Raw genomic sequence first — 15,000 nt, forward strand, 5'->3', positions numbered from 1 at the left:
TTAAAATGAAGAGGAGGTTGTTCTTTGTTTGCGAAGTGTGTTTTGTACAGCCCGGTTATGAAGTGGATGACGTCACAGTCATTAGCTGTCCCGTTTGAAATTAACCCACAGACTAAGGAAATCTCCGGAAATGTTAAAGTAATATTCAAAACTTAACGTTTGTAATGACTAGCAGAAAAGACGTAAGATTACAAATGTTATGATGTAATCATGACAGCAACACTTTTTGTTCAAAGCACACTGTGCTATAAATAAAGAACTTATTTCCTTACCGACCGGGAAACAAGAAACCGTGCGTTTAACTTGAAAAAACACCGATTAAGTCGTTCAAACCATAGGTTTTTATGACTTGTTTGTCGTATTTTACAAGGAAATTCGTGTTTTGTTCCAACCGTGAAGGCATCTGAAGAGTTTTTAGCACAAGACATAAAACGCTTTGTGGAGTAAACGGTAGGGCTTTGTGAGGTACGTTTTTTTCGGAAGGTAGTTCCCCCTCCAGTGCTAGATTGCTGCATTCCGTGTTGTGCTTCACTGTGTGCATTCTTAACTGAATACTCCAGCCAAAATTCGCTATAAAGACATTTGACTGAGGAACATTGGATAACGACTATAAACGGAAAGTCCCGTCTCACAACCCTTCAGTGTTCGTTAACTCTGATGGACATACTCAGTGTGGCCTTCTCTTCAGCAATGAACGGTCGGCTTGCCACAATCTTTTGAATAGACTGCTGGTCAATGAACCTACATAACAGTAACCGTCAGACAAATTGAAGATGTCCAAGTGTTGAACCTAAAAGTTGAGTGCCAAGGTTAGACCCAGTGGGAACTTTACACTTGGGTTAACGTTTCTTTTTTGAATAGTGGCGTGAAACCTTACAATTAATCCTGTTTTTCCCGGACGTGAGCGAGTGGCTGGCTCAGCCGTGAAATGTGTCAAGTGTTTTACAAATTCTGACAATTCACACTCCTTATTTTGCAGGAACATTTAAAAGGGGACAGAAATACAAATGGCAAAGTTTTGGCTCGTGATATTTGCATCTTTTGCTGCAATTTCCATAGCTTCTGGTGCAGGTAAGTTTGTTTTAGCCGATTTGAGATGATGGAAACGCAGAAGTTCATTTAGATGTGTCATAGATTTACTGTGCGGCTCGTTCAGTACACAGTCTCAAAGGATGCGGAAAGATTACTTGTTGAGTCGAAGGAAGCTAAGACTAAGCACCATTGAGCGCGCAGAAAGTTTAATCGTCCGTTTGTTACTTAAGGCCAGCACACCATTACTGTCTTGTTTCCCGCGATTGTGTTGAAATTTCAATTTCCAGACAACTGTGGGACTAATCAGCCCGCCACTCATTTGGGTGCATGCACTTCCTGCAGATGTATGGCTCAATACCACTAGTTCTAACTCCCAAAATCTCTCCATGAATTTTCATAGTGGAAACTAAATGTAAGTTAATCCATGAAGCTGCTGTTTACATCAATGCAGTTTAGCTTTGTTCTTTAATGGTGAAGTCAATTTTTATTTGACTTAAACAAAACACTATGGAAGAACGAAATGATACTGTATATGAAATGAATACTTAGCAAAAGGGTTAAGATGTGGGCCAATTACATACATTATAACAGAGAAGAAGTAGCCTAAATTTCTATTCTTATTGCGTAGAGTTTGAGACTCCTAAAGTAATTCACGCATCCGATAACGCGTGAAGATTAAACATTTGGGTTATTGCAACATTGAACGGGCTGATTCCTGCTTTATCACAAAGTCAAAGTCAAAGTCAATTTATTTAACGTCGGTAGTTCCTTCAGTTACGAAACTGGTATCAATGGAAGCCGACGGTGCGCCTTTTACCCTCCTCCCTCTGTCAGTGCTCGGTTTTACGGATATTTAAAGCTATAGCTACACGGATCAGACGAAAGTCGAACAAGACGTTGAAGTCACGGAGGATCGAACTGGGGACCCCTTGCTCCGAAAGCTGCGCACTGGCCAACTAAGCTACGCCTGCAAATGTTGGTTTTTGAGGAGAGGGGAAAACTTGAGTACCCGGGGAAAAACCTCTCGAGCAGGTTAGAGAACAAACAAACTCAACCCAAAGTATGGCGTAGAATCCTGCAATCAATCCCAGGCCTTCCACATTGGTGGAAGGCGAGCGATGTCACCACTGCGCCAGCCCTGCAGGCCAGAAGGTAAACGAGAGGAGATAATCCCTGGCCTTTAAAAAAAGACTACTTTCGCCAATTTATATTATCGGTGCTATTTATTTATTTGTTTCAAATTTCAGACTACAATTATATCAAAGGGAGCGCTATTGGTATGTATCTTCAGTTTAAATGTTTATGGCAAAGGGCCATGACCTGAATACTTTCTTAGACATTCCTTTGCCCTTCAAAGCTGCATGCCAGCCCTAATGCACTAAATTGAGCAAAATTAACTGTTTTAAATCATTGAACTCAAACTCGCTTTAAAAGCCAAAGGTATCCTGTGGTAAGATACTGCGTCAGGGAGGTGATATAGCGAATTATCAAGCCTGTAGAGTGGTTACATATGCACTGTAATACATTATATTGAACGTCTTTCATTGGTAGCCGAATAAGAGCATTCTTAACGACCATTTAACGAATGCATGAATGTACCTGCCGCCTTAACGACCATTTAACGAATGCATGAATGCACCTGCCGAACTTGAGACGATCAGAAATCGATTACAAATTTTGCATTAGGTGGGTTCATATTAGCGGACTAAGGATACCTTAAGTACACTTGAGCCCTACTTCAGATGTGAACGGCTTTAATTTCAGCTCAAGTAGCCTACTTTGTGGCCATGGTAACTTATTGCCTTCAAAGAAGCCGAAGTACACTCTCAAGTCTAGTTCAGACCATCCTTACGAGCTTACTTATCTACTATCAAAACACATTCCGGAAACGGACGTCAATCAAGCATGTTGTGCGGCGGGAAATTGATTGACAACACGATTACCTTGAAACTCTCTCTTCGGTTTAGGAAGTGTCAGATCTGTAGCGCTATTTCTGAGATGGTAATCAGTCTGATCAGAATTCCCTCTAACAAAAGAGTTTCTAAGATTGGGCGCAGTGTCGTCATTTAGTATTTTATACGTCAATGTTGATTTGGCACAAAGCCGCCTCGCATCGAGTGTGTCACAAGATAGGGTCTGGATAATATCAGCGGAACGAATATCATAATTGGCACCAGTAAGTACCCTAGCAGCACGAGATTGAAATCTTTGTAGCTTGTCTTTTAGTAATTTTCTGCAGTTGTCCCAAAGAGGGGAACAATATTCAAAGTAAGGCTATACTAGGCTCTTATAAACCTTTTCAAGGGTCTGTACAGGAACAAAGGGCTTGATACGCCTCATCGCTCCAATACCCGCACTGGCCCTCTTACAAATCGTGTCAATATGACTATCCCAACTAAGTTTGGCAACTTTCATTAACTGTCCAAGTTCGGCGTTGTGATGGGGTAAATTACTTACTTCGGTTAGAGTTTCATACAACTAAAACCGTTCTTTATCACTTTTTCCGTGCCAGGACCTGAGAATTGGGGTGGCGTTTGCCAAAGCGGCCAAAAGCAATCGCCTATAGACATCGACACCTCCACAGCCAAGTATGACTCTGCTTTGGGCGACATCTATGTGAGCAACTACGATACCATACCATCAGAGAATTTTACGATCGCGAACACCAACCACAGTCTTAAAGTTTCTTTCCCGCCGAATATTTTCTATGTGAGTGGAGGCGGTTTGCCAGGAACTTTCACCACTGTACAGTTTCATCTCCACTGGGGATCAGACAACAACAAGGGAGCAGAACACACCGTGAATGAAATGCAGTATCCTGCTGAGGTAATGTGTTTCTGATGGCCTAATTGAGGCCGTGTGAAGACTAGTTGAATGCATGTGTCTTCTTCCCAAACACCTGCACAGGGCAAGTCTGTTCATGGGTAGCATATTTGACCCTGAAATGCACATGTTGTCTATCACCCATCGTCTTTCGTCCAGAATCCATCGTCTGCTTTTTAGTACATGCCTGTAACATTGCTAATATTCGTAGAGATGATTTTGGGAAGGCATGAAATTTAAATATTTGAACTGCGGAATAAACATGAAATGAATGTTAGAAAGATCAACAAAATGGGCAACTCTTAAATAGTTGCCAGCAAGCCTGTCAAAAACCCAGGTTTTGAACGCAGCGATTTTCGCTGCACCGCTTCACCAACTGAACTATCAAGGAAGCTGCGAGCCAGCCAATTGCGAGTTCAAGTTATATCCCGTAGCAGGTGATCAAAATCAATTGAAGACATTGTTGAAGTCAGGGAAGGTTATTCAAAGGAGAAGGAGTACAGAATTTTGACTTTTGACCATCTTAGTTAGTGTTGATAGCGTCGACGTGTTTGGCGGTTGATATCAAAGAGGAAAGAAAGGACTTCAACGCAACACTTGTACCCTGCGAACAGAGCCTTCCTTTAACCCGAAGTTCAATTGCACTGACCAGCAACACCCAACGCAGGCTCATGATCACGCAATAATTGACAGATATGGTGCATTAGCCTCGCTTTGGTTACAATGACCACTTCCGATTAATATCTCAACACAAGGAAGCCTAGATAAGGCCAGGCTTGAACAGGACTTCCAGCTGCTTTATAACTGGTACTGGGTTGTTTTTAAAGGGCTATGTCACACAAAATTATGTCATTTCAGGGCACCCAAAATGCCAAAAATGTAGAATGAAACATTGCAATCACCACTTGAAATGATTGAATAACATAAAAGAAATACAACAAAAGGAAAGAGATTTGAAGTATGGATGGATACAAATGGACAAGATTGAACGGGATTGCATTTGGGTAATGTTGAAAGGAGTTAAAATTTTTTTTCAAATTTATAGCAAATCGCCTAAATAAAGGTTGCTTTTGCTCAGAATCATCTTGTTTATGATGTAACAATAATTTTATCCGTAAAGAAATTCCACATAACCATTTTCGCGTTTTAAGCTTAGGCCGAAACTGAAGATTTCCCTTAAAAACCCTAAAATAACGTAACATAACCCCTTTAAACAAAGACGTCTGATTTACCTATCGTAAGCGGTAATTTATCACGATTGACTGAGCGAGGCGCAACTGTTAGCTCATTCAATGGCATTCCACTATTTCAATGTTTAGAAATGCAAGCAATTAGATGCACGCCAATCGCAGTAAGTGTTTATGAATGAGTGTTTTTCAATTGCTTTATTTCCCAAATGCCTCACACTTAAACCACTTGCGCCGAATATTGCATGGAAAAATGGTTCTCAAACTCAGCAACCAGAAGGTTTATCATGCAACTTTACTTTCCAGATTCATTTTGTCAGCGTCAACGTCAAATACCCAGACATAACCCTAGCTTTGCCTGAGAGTGATGGTTTGGCTGTTCTTGGTGTTTTCCTTGAGGTACATTAGTATTTAAACATTTAATATTTAATTAATTGAATTGCATGCCCAGGGGAATTCTCGCCATCTAATTAGCTACCAAGACGGGGGGTATTGAGTGTGGAATTGCGACTTTAAAACGAGGCTGACCGATATTACAGCGTAGCAACGTGCGGCCTTACATAGCAACGGAGGAAAAAATTGGAAACATCTTTGTTTTCAAAGCTAATAACATAGAGGGCAAAATTACTGAATGCTGATTGGTCAATGAAGAGGGCATTTTTTTCTAATTTTGCTTGTGACTAGAGCAGTTTCAATACTTTTGGGATAATAATAATAATAATAATTATTATTATTATATTCATCGCATAAGACTAAAAAATTCTGTAAAAGAAGCGCAATTGTCGGGGTCGGAGGAAAAATTAATTGTGGTAAGGAAGGGTAAACATGGTGGGCATGGCCATGCGTGTGTAGAGTTGTAATTACGATGATTGCATTATTAAATTAGACTTTTAAAAAATTGTTGAGATAAAAATTTGATTCATATCCCACTGAATACTGCGTCTCTTAAGTTACTCTCGACACCCAATGACTAATAGAAAGTGTTTCATTTTATAGGTTGGTGCTGATAATTCTGCGTATGAAGACCTTTTGGGTGACATTTCAGATTTAAATGCAGGAGGTAACAGTCTTGTGAAACATTTCTTACATTGTACTGCGCATGTACAGCACCAGAAGTCTATAACCAACTCTAATAATAATAATAATAACAACAACAACAACAACAACAACAATAATAATAATAATAATAATAATAATAATAATAATAATAATAATAACAATAACAGTAGCGGGAATGTTTGAGTTGTATGAACAGCTCTTGCCCACCAAGATCTACTCTAAACACAAGACTTGTGTTACCCCAGAAGGTAATGTGATGTGCAGATTATGAAATAAAGCACTGGAGACAATAACACATGTGTTAGCGGGATGCCCAGCACTTGCTCAAAATAAATATCTAGAGGGGCATAACGCTGCTCTGAAAGTTCTATTCTATGAGGTGTTGCATGACCTAAAGTTACTCGAAGATGTTCCACCGTGGTACTCTCCATCTCCATCGCTACCTAAGCCACACTATGAATCGAGCCAGGCAGAGGATGAGGAGCTTTTTAAAAGTGATCCTATGATTAATGGGCCGGGGAGCCATGCAGTGAAGCTTAATGAGCAAAGGTTTAACGTTGTTCATTATATCTACCACAAAGATGAATGAGTTTTGCAGCCGACTATTGAGGACACTCTGAATACGCCGGTAAAACACATTTCGGCTGGGCATAAGGAAGTGAATTACAATAGTCAATCCCCGAAGTAATTAAGGCATGGATTAGGGTCTTGCACGTATCATATATATAGAGGATTTTACATGGCCGCGCAGAGATACGAATTTTATCTTCGAGTGCTGTTTATTATATAGATATTGATGAAATGACTAGATTTGAATCAACTTGTTTTATTCATTTTCGAAATGATGAAAAATTGTTCACCAACCGCTAAAACACGCATGTTGTGTAACATGAAACAAGATATGAAAGTTATGAAAAACAAATCATGATAATGTAAAATTTTGCAATAAAAATTTTAATGTAGTAGAGAAGAATTATATTTAAGCACAAAAGTATCGTACAATGAAGAGGAAGCTCGCGTTTTATTGGCTAATCGTGTTCGTTACCATGACGACAGCTATATCCTCACATGTGAAAGATAATAATGATACGTTCACTGCGTGCAGTGAAGATATGATTTTTTAGTAAAAGGAGAAATCCTGGTATTTCATCAGTATCTATATAATAAAGGACAATAAATTGCGAATATCATGATTTTCGGAGGATAGCCTGATTTGATCAACGTACTTAACCTGGGTAATATGTTCCTGTGGAAGGAATGATGAATGAAACGGAAGAAATGTGTGTTTTTTTAAGTGCAGGTTAGAGGCGAAAGCGCAACAAATTGACCTGCTCCCAACTGAGTGGCTTCATAGCTCATCAGTTAGTAGAGTATTGTACCGACGACATCGTAAAGGTGACCATCATGGATACGAATTCCTTTGAGGCCGCCTGAATTTTTCAAGTGTTTGTAAAGTGACACTTGCTCAAATTGTCCAGTTAAGTGCGACGATCATTTCTATCTTCCGTCAATAATCCGTACTTCAAAAACATACATTTCTTTCCTTCATCATGATTTTCATCACCAGAATTTGTGGTCTCTCACAATCGGAAGCCTTGCAGGTTCTTAGAACCGTAATAAATTTAAATAAATTTGACCCCGTGCTCTTTCCTAGCGTTTCAATCCTGATGAAATTTGAAAAAAGCTACATGGAGAAGACCAACTTCACTACTTCTTGTAAATGACCATATGGTAGTCATGCCGCACTCAATGATTGGAAGGCATAGCAGCTTAAAACACCTTGCCATTCTCACCAAGCCATTATATATATTTCTAAAAATGTCTTTTTTCAACAGTCATCAATTCAGGTCGTCTCGCTAACTGGCCATTTCATTTTAACACTTACGTTCGTTTCTCTTTTCAGGCACGAAAAAGAAGATCGCACCGTTCATGCTTAAGCCACTTCTTGCCGCCAACATGAAAGATTACTATCGGTACCCTGGCTCTCTTACCACTCCACCATGCAGTGAAGCAGTTACATGGACAGTCTTCAACGATACTGTAAAAATACCCCAGCGATTGGTAAGATTACTCACCAGAAACTGTCATTGCAGTGACTTAAACATCTTCAGTTCCCACGGTCAGTTCCCATCTAGCTCAGTCGGTAGAGCAGCGGTGATCTAACCCGAAGGTCGTGGGTTCAATTTCCACCCTGGTCAGAGTTTTTCTCTGTCCTAGCTTGTTTGGGCCTATTTCCATTAGTAGGGCTAACGGTCACATGGTTCATATGGGGTAGAAACCTAGCACTTCACATTACACTCCAATCATTTAAGTCTGTTCAAATATAAAAGCTACACGGCCAACGTTTGCAAAAACGTAATCCGGCCTATCTCAAGAACAGATTTCCTGCCAAGGATTGTGATTCGCATCCAATTGACGCACAATTTCTGCGTTTACTGAATGTCGTGACTGCAAAATTTCTTTGTTGTCGCTTTCGCCATTGTCGGCTGCTTTTACGTCCAGCCTAGCATCAATAGTTACTGTTTCTGTCGTGACTAGTCCTCCTCTTTCCTTTTGCTCATGGTATCATTCTTCTTGTTGTTGCCTTTTCTGCATTCTCGGATAAGGATTTTAAACAGTAGGCCCACAACCCTTCTTTATTAACTCTGTTGGACATTTAAGATCCCACTCTTCTCAATGCGTGTGTCTCAAGAACAGATTTCTGCCAAGGATTGTGATTCTTAGCCAGTCGACGCACAATGTCTACGTAAACTTTATATATGGGGTGTGGGGGTGTATGGCGTGTAGGGATGGCGCAGTGGTGAGAGCACTCGCCTCCCACCAATGAAGCCCGGGATCGATCGATTTCTCGACTGGGTTGTGGGTTGAGTTTGTTAGTTCTCTACTCTGCACCTAGAGGTTTTCTCCGGGTACTCCGGTTTTCCCTCTCCTCAAAAACTAACATTTGACTTGATTTGTGTTAATTATTAATTTCAATTTACAGTGTCCCCAATTAGTGCTTCAGCGCTAGAACCACTCGACACTTAAATAAAGTTCATTTCCTTTCACAACCCTTCTTCATTAACTTTTGACACGTTAAAGATCCCACACTATTCAATCTGAGCGTGAAGTTCGATTTCCGTCACTCTCTCGAGTCCTGTATATTCGGGAGAGGAGCGCGGTATTACATGGGAATAAAGATATCACTAAAAACCTACACTCCAATAAAATGATATCTCTGTTGAAATACGAATGCTATACGCCCAATCTTTCACTTATAAACGTACCCCATCTGGTCGTTAGGTATACAAAAGAGAAAATAAAGGGGAAAGAGGGGGCATCCCCCATACATGGCTTTTTCCATAGGTAATACGCCTCAAGTTATTTTAGATCGACTCCCACACTGTACAGATCCCAAGTAGATTAAGCAACAGCCAATCACATGGCCAGAACGTGTTTCTCGGGGATACAGTCCACGCTCAGAGAACACATTCACGCCGCCATATGATTGGCTGTTGCCAACCCCCTTGGGATCTGTACAGCGTTGGAGTCGATCTAAAAATAACTTGAAACATATCATCTGAAAAGGAACAATCGCATTTATTCCGAGTTTCCCGCGAGTACACATTGAAAAATATCATCTCTAGTGCTAGCATGCTAATCATGTTCTTCTAACGTGGCCTTTTTCCCGCCTTTTTCACGTTTTTTCAAGTTTTCAAGTTTTATTTATTTGCAGCAAACAGTTCAAGTTCTTACTAGGTTGGCTTGCAAATAGCGAAAAGCTAATCTCGGCAAGCCAGACTGTACACAGAATTATTTAGACTATTTTTTTTAAAAGGAATAAATGATTATTACATACAACAACAACATGTAGACATTACTCTTCGTGCTTTAAAATATTTAGGAGGTAGAAGGATTTAGGAGAAAAGGAGACGAAAGCAGTCTAGGTAAAAGAACAATATGTAAAGAGGAAAACTACAGACTAAACTTAACTTCAGTTAGAAATTTAAGATTGTTTGGTAAAAAAGTGCTCAGATGTTGATGAGCGTGTGCTGTAAGAATGAACACTAGTAATTTTAGAAAACAAATTCGAAATTTTAATCGGTGCAAAATTAGTGTTGATGTCATACATCAACTAACAATTTTTGCAGTATATAGGAATTTGAGCGGTAGAAGTATTCCTTCCAAGAAAAGAGGCATTGCATACTCCCTTGCTTGAGCGAAGTGAATAAGACGGAGTGCACGTTTTTGAAGGACAAGAACTTTATTTAACAAGGTTTCAGTTACATTTCCCCAATTCAAGAAGTTAATCCATACATTTATAAAGGTACAATGAGGGACTTGTAAATATTAAGAAGAGTACGATTGGGAAATTACAATATAATCGACAGTTTTGCTTATTTTTTTTGTGAGTATGGTCTTTCCCACTTAAATTTTCATCAATCAATGACCCAAGAAATTTAATGCAGTTCTTATGTTTAAAAATATTAATCTGGGTAAGGTAATGAAGCTTTTTTTGGTGTGGGTGAAAAATAACAAAGTTTGTTTTCTTTATGTTAAGTGTAAGTTTATTTGAGGTTAGCCAATTAAATAAGTTGTTCCATTCAGAATTTACACATTTGGTTCAATTCTGTGTTTATATTCTCTCAGATACAGAGGTCGTAAAAAAAAAAAAGAGAAAATTAACTGTGGTTTTTTTCTGTCAAATTTGTCATCAACAGTTGACCAATTTACGTGCGCTTAAAATGGGTGACAATTCCCCCATGGTGAACAACTACCGACCGGTACAACCCCTACATGACCGAACGGTGAAGTCCAGTTTCATGCATACAAGGATTGTCACCGACGACGAATCCACTGTGAAGCCAAGTTCCACGTCGACTAAGGCAAAAGATACCGTCGACGATGGAATCGCTGTGAAAGTGTCGAATGTCGTCTTGATGTTAATGTTGTTTGGCGTTCTTTTTCTCATGTAAATGCTGGCCATGAATAGTGTTGCTGGAAACTCTAGATAGTTACCAATGTCGTCTGTTTGGTCAGGGGCACCCAACGTCAATTTTCGGAAAATATCTGTTCGAAAGACGATTTGAGATCTAGAATTTTCGGAACATTTGTTGTAAACTTTCTTGCTTGCCTACCCGTCCTAGGATTTTCGAACATCTAAAAAATGGTGTAATTGCCCATTTTTAACGGATTTTTACCCTAACAAGGTCACCTAGAATTTTCGGGAGTTTTTTTTCTGCCTGAAATTTTTGAAAAGGTAAGTTTTGATCCCTATCATTTTCGGATCACTAGACTTTCAGCTAGGAAATCCGAACAGATGAAAAATTTTTAGGGGATAAAAAATATGCCTAGATCTACCGTGTAAATACCAAAATACTTTTAACAACTGTATGTTTAAGTGGTTTTGAACTATATTCTCTTTGGGTGCCCCTGTTTTGGTTGTATTTTGTTTTGTTTCCTTTTTCGAAGCAGCGATTCCCGCGCGTCTGGCTATCATTAAGAATGTACGTAGTTTACAAAGAATCAAAGACCACAATGTCCGAGGGCAACTGTTGTCGCTTAAACATGACCGTCATCAAAGCTCTATGTTGGACGACGGATGCATGCATTGTTCTTGCTGTTCATCCATGTAGTTTGTTATTGAATACAATAGTATTAGGTGATAATATTATGACAGCATTTATCAACAAATTAGTTCTTAGATTTATTTTAACTTTACTAAATCTTAGTTGAAAAGATTTTACCTTATATTTTAGTCTCTCCAATCAGTAAAGCACTTGTGCTCGGCTATTAAGACTTGAGATTTAAATAAAGTTGTCATTTCCCCCGCCTAAGATAATATGGATGGAATTGAAGTGTTTTCTAATTAATATGTGTTGCAGGCTGTGAGGCGCGGTGGCTTCATGGTTAGAGTGCTCGACTCCGGATCGAGTGGTCCGGGTTCGGGCCATGGCCGAGGACATTGTCTTGTGTTTTTGGGCAACACACTTTACTCTCACGGTACCTCTCTCCACCCAGGTGTGTAAATGGATACCGGCGAATTTAATGCCGGGGGTAACCCTGCGATGAACTAGCATCCCATCCAGGGGGGAGAAGAAGTACTCTTAGTCGCTTCATGCTATAGTAACCGGAGATAAGCGCCGGCCTGATGGGCCTTCTAGCAGACTTTACCTTACGTTGTGATGTCTTCATATTATGCTACGCGTAATTCAGTAGGTAGGTAAATGAAAGTGAGAGATGTAAGGAAAGGATGGGCAACAGCAAACGACCATTTATTTAAAGTTTCCATCAACATTTATTTGACACGCTATTAATTGAAAAGCACTTTACATAATTATGGAAAATGCCTTGAAAATGAGATAGTAAAACAGGAACCGGATCATTAACTAGATGGCAACATTTCGTCGTCATCTTTTTGATCTACGTATTCCTTTCCACCTGTACCTTGAAATACCATAAAATAGGAACAAAACTCGGTTATTATATTCGGACCGCTGATTTTTATTATTATTATTATTATTATTATCATTATCATTATCATTATCATTATCATTATCATTATCATTATCATTATCATTATCATTATCATTATCATTATCATTATCATTATTATTATTATTATTATTATTATTATTATTATTATTATTATTATTATTATTAAATAGCAGTTAAAACGTTTGTATGCTATATACAGTTACGTAGCATCACGAGGCGCCGCAAGCAGCGTAACCCGCGGGCTATAAAGTGAATAAAAGCTAAAATGATTACAAAGAAGAGACCTAGTAAAACATGTCTTTCTCAAGGAAAAAGGACCTATTGGCGACTGAGACTTCTCGAGTGCTCACGTTGCGACTTTAAACGTGCGAGCAATATTTAGAGTTCCTGAGAGGCACGCTTTTGCATCTTTCTTTAGCTCTGTTGCCTACCAGTTCTATTCCGTTACTGCCAACTTGTCTTCCCCTTCTTATTTCCAGGACAGCTCACTTGTCTAGCACAAACGACATCTTTAATGTCTTGCGAGAAGATCCTTACTATTTGAACAAGTGAGTCTAGTTGATCTTTGCTAGCTCCGTACAGCTTCAAATCTTGCTCGCCGAAAGCCATTTTGTTCGAAAGGTGAATATTACTTGTGTTAGCCAATCAGCGCACGCGGAGAGCACAATTCACTTGTGTCAGGAGCCCATCATTAGGATCCTCTTTAGAACCACTTTCGCGCCATTCGTTGTCATGGTAAACGTCAACAACAATTGAAAGTGGAACGGGGAGGCTTTTTCAAAACTTTGAGTCTTGTTTCCCGCATTTGGCCGCCATCTTTTGTATTTGTAGATTTTTTGGTGAAAAGCAACTTTTACACATGCAGGAGTTTTCTCTTATTTTATTGCTGCTATTTTACGAAAAGAAAATTTTGTGAATATTGCTCTATTCACTTTAATATGAGAGTTCAAAACACTGTCATCACATCCACAGTACCGCTTGCACGTTTTATATGCATATATAAATTGAGATGTCAATTAAATCGACTTTGAATGATTTTCTTCTGCAAATGTTTAGATCGAGTGTTGTTGAGATCACTTCGTGTGTATATACTAAAACAATTATTCTTTTCAATCTCGGTGAATAGTTATTAGTATTTTACTTTCTATGCCAATTGTTCGATCGAAGACGTTAGGTGATGGAGCTTTTATGGTAGCAGCGCCAAGGCTCTGGAACTCTCTTCCAAAAAAACTTCGTGAGATTACTAATGTGAACAGTTTTAAGGCTCATATTAAGACTTATCATTTTAGGACTTTATAGTGGTGAACAATTTTATATTCAATTCTTACTTGCATGCATATATATTATTTAGTTTTTATATGCATTATCTTTTGTTAAATTCTTGTAAAGTAATGCAGTTGTAATGCGCAGCTGATCATTCTCATGTTAAGCTGCGCACAATAAGTTCACAAATTATTATTATTATTATTATTATTATTATTATTATTACTACTATTCACCTCGATTTCAAAGAATAATTGTTAAATATCACTAGTATCAAAGGTTGACAAATAAACAACAAAGTTTTGAATAGTTAGCGGTTTTTCACGCTTTGATTTGTGAATCTTTTCCCTGGAAAACATGGGAAATGGCATTTCCGAGGCCCTAAAAATAAAACTTTTCTGGGGAACATGCCCCCAGACCCCACTAGAGGCTCGAGCCTTTCGCGCTCATTTCAGTACGCCTTCTTGTGTTTACCTAAAGGGAAAAACCAAGCAACGCCCCTGGATGGCCTCGATCGTTTGCAACAACCGAGACGTTAATAAATAACTGCGATGATCATCTTAACCTGGGTTCTTATTTCGCACAATCGTCTGGTTTGAGCAAAGCCAGCGGTCGAGGCAATTCACCCTTTTCACACGTGTTCGAGAAAAGAACAAAGCTCGCGGCCTCCTGTCTTTTTATCGTTGCCTTTTTCCACTGAAAACAGAAAAGATAGAAGAAAGTAGATTTTGGGTTCTTTCGTTTCTTTAAGCAACGTACGTGGTGAGAGAGTTGATATCTTTCACCTCAGGAGCATCAATCACTCAAGCTTGAACGGGACGCTGCCTCCTCCTCGGGCTTTTCTGTGAAGCGAGCGGAAACTGTTAGACAGTGTGGAGCACGAGCATGGGAACTGGTGGCAAGTGCGAAACGTGAGCGCGGGGAGTGATGGGAAGGAGGTAAATTGCCTCTCCATCATTCCCTGGGGAACCGCTTTTCCTTTCACGCGCGGGCATATCCCTAGTTACAAGCCTGTCAAATCCATATGGTTTAAAATCGTTGCATCAAAATCGGTACAAGGGGGGCCTTGGAGCGAGAAATATCGTGTGAAATATCTACATACTGTAGAATAAAACGCATTGGTATGTCATGGACAACGGGAGCGACTCTTCAAATTAAA

At 39.4% G+C, this 15,000-nt stretch overlaps 2 protein-coding genes across 3 annotated transcripts in view; one reads left to right on the forward strand and one right to left on the reverse strand.

The window, feature by feature from the left end:
• LOC137975957 (carbonic anhydrase 2-like) overlaps positions 1-11,922 on the forward strand; it is a 19,083-nt gene extending 7,161 nt beyond the window's left edge. For both annotated transcript variants that reach the window (XM_068823177.1, XM_068823176.1), the window contains 7 exons: positions 980-1,071; positions 2,280-2,309; positions 3,545-3,858; positions 5,349-5,441; positions 6,039-6,102; positions 8,005-8,162; positions 10,802-11,922. In XM_068823177.1, coding sequence (XP_068679278.1) covers positions 1,008-1,071; positions 2,280-2,309; positions 3,545-3,858; positions 5,349-5,441; positions 6,039-6,102; positions 8,005-8,162; positions 10,802-11,056 — 978 coding nt within the window. In that variant the 5' untranslated portion in view covers positions 980-1,007 and the 3' untranslated portion in view covers positions 11,057-11,922. The remainder of the gene's footprint in view (positions 1-979; positions 1,072-2,279; positions 2,310-3,544; positions 3,859-5,348; positions 5,442-6,038; positions 6,103-8,004; positions 8,163-10,801) is intronic.
• Positions 1-15,000, reverse strand: part of LOC137975962 (uncharacterized) — a 53,895-nt gene that overhangs the window by 29,838 nt on the left and 9,057 nt on the right. The window lies entirely within an intron of this gene.

Source organism: Montipora foliosa, chromosome 11 (assembly GCF_036669935.1).
Source record: "Montipora foliosa isolate CH-2021 chromosome 11, ASM3666993v2, whole genome shotgun sequence".
NCBI classification, from domain to species: Eukaryota; Metazoa; Cnidaria; class Anthozoa; order Scleractinia; family Acroporidae; genus Montipora; species Montipora foliosa.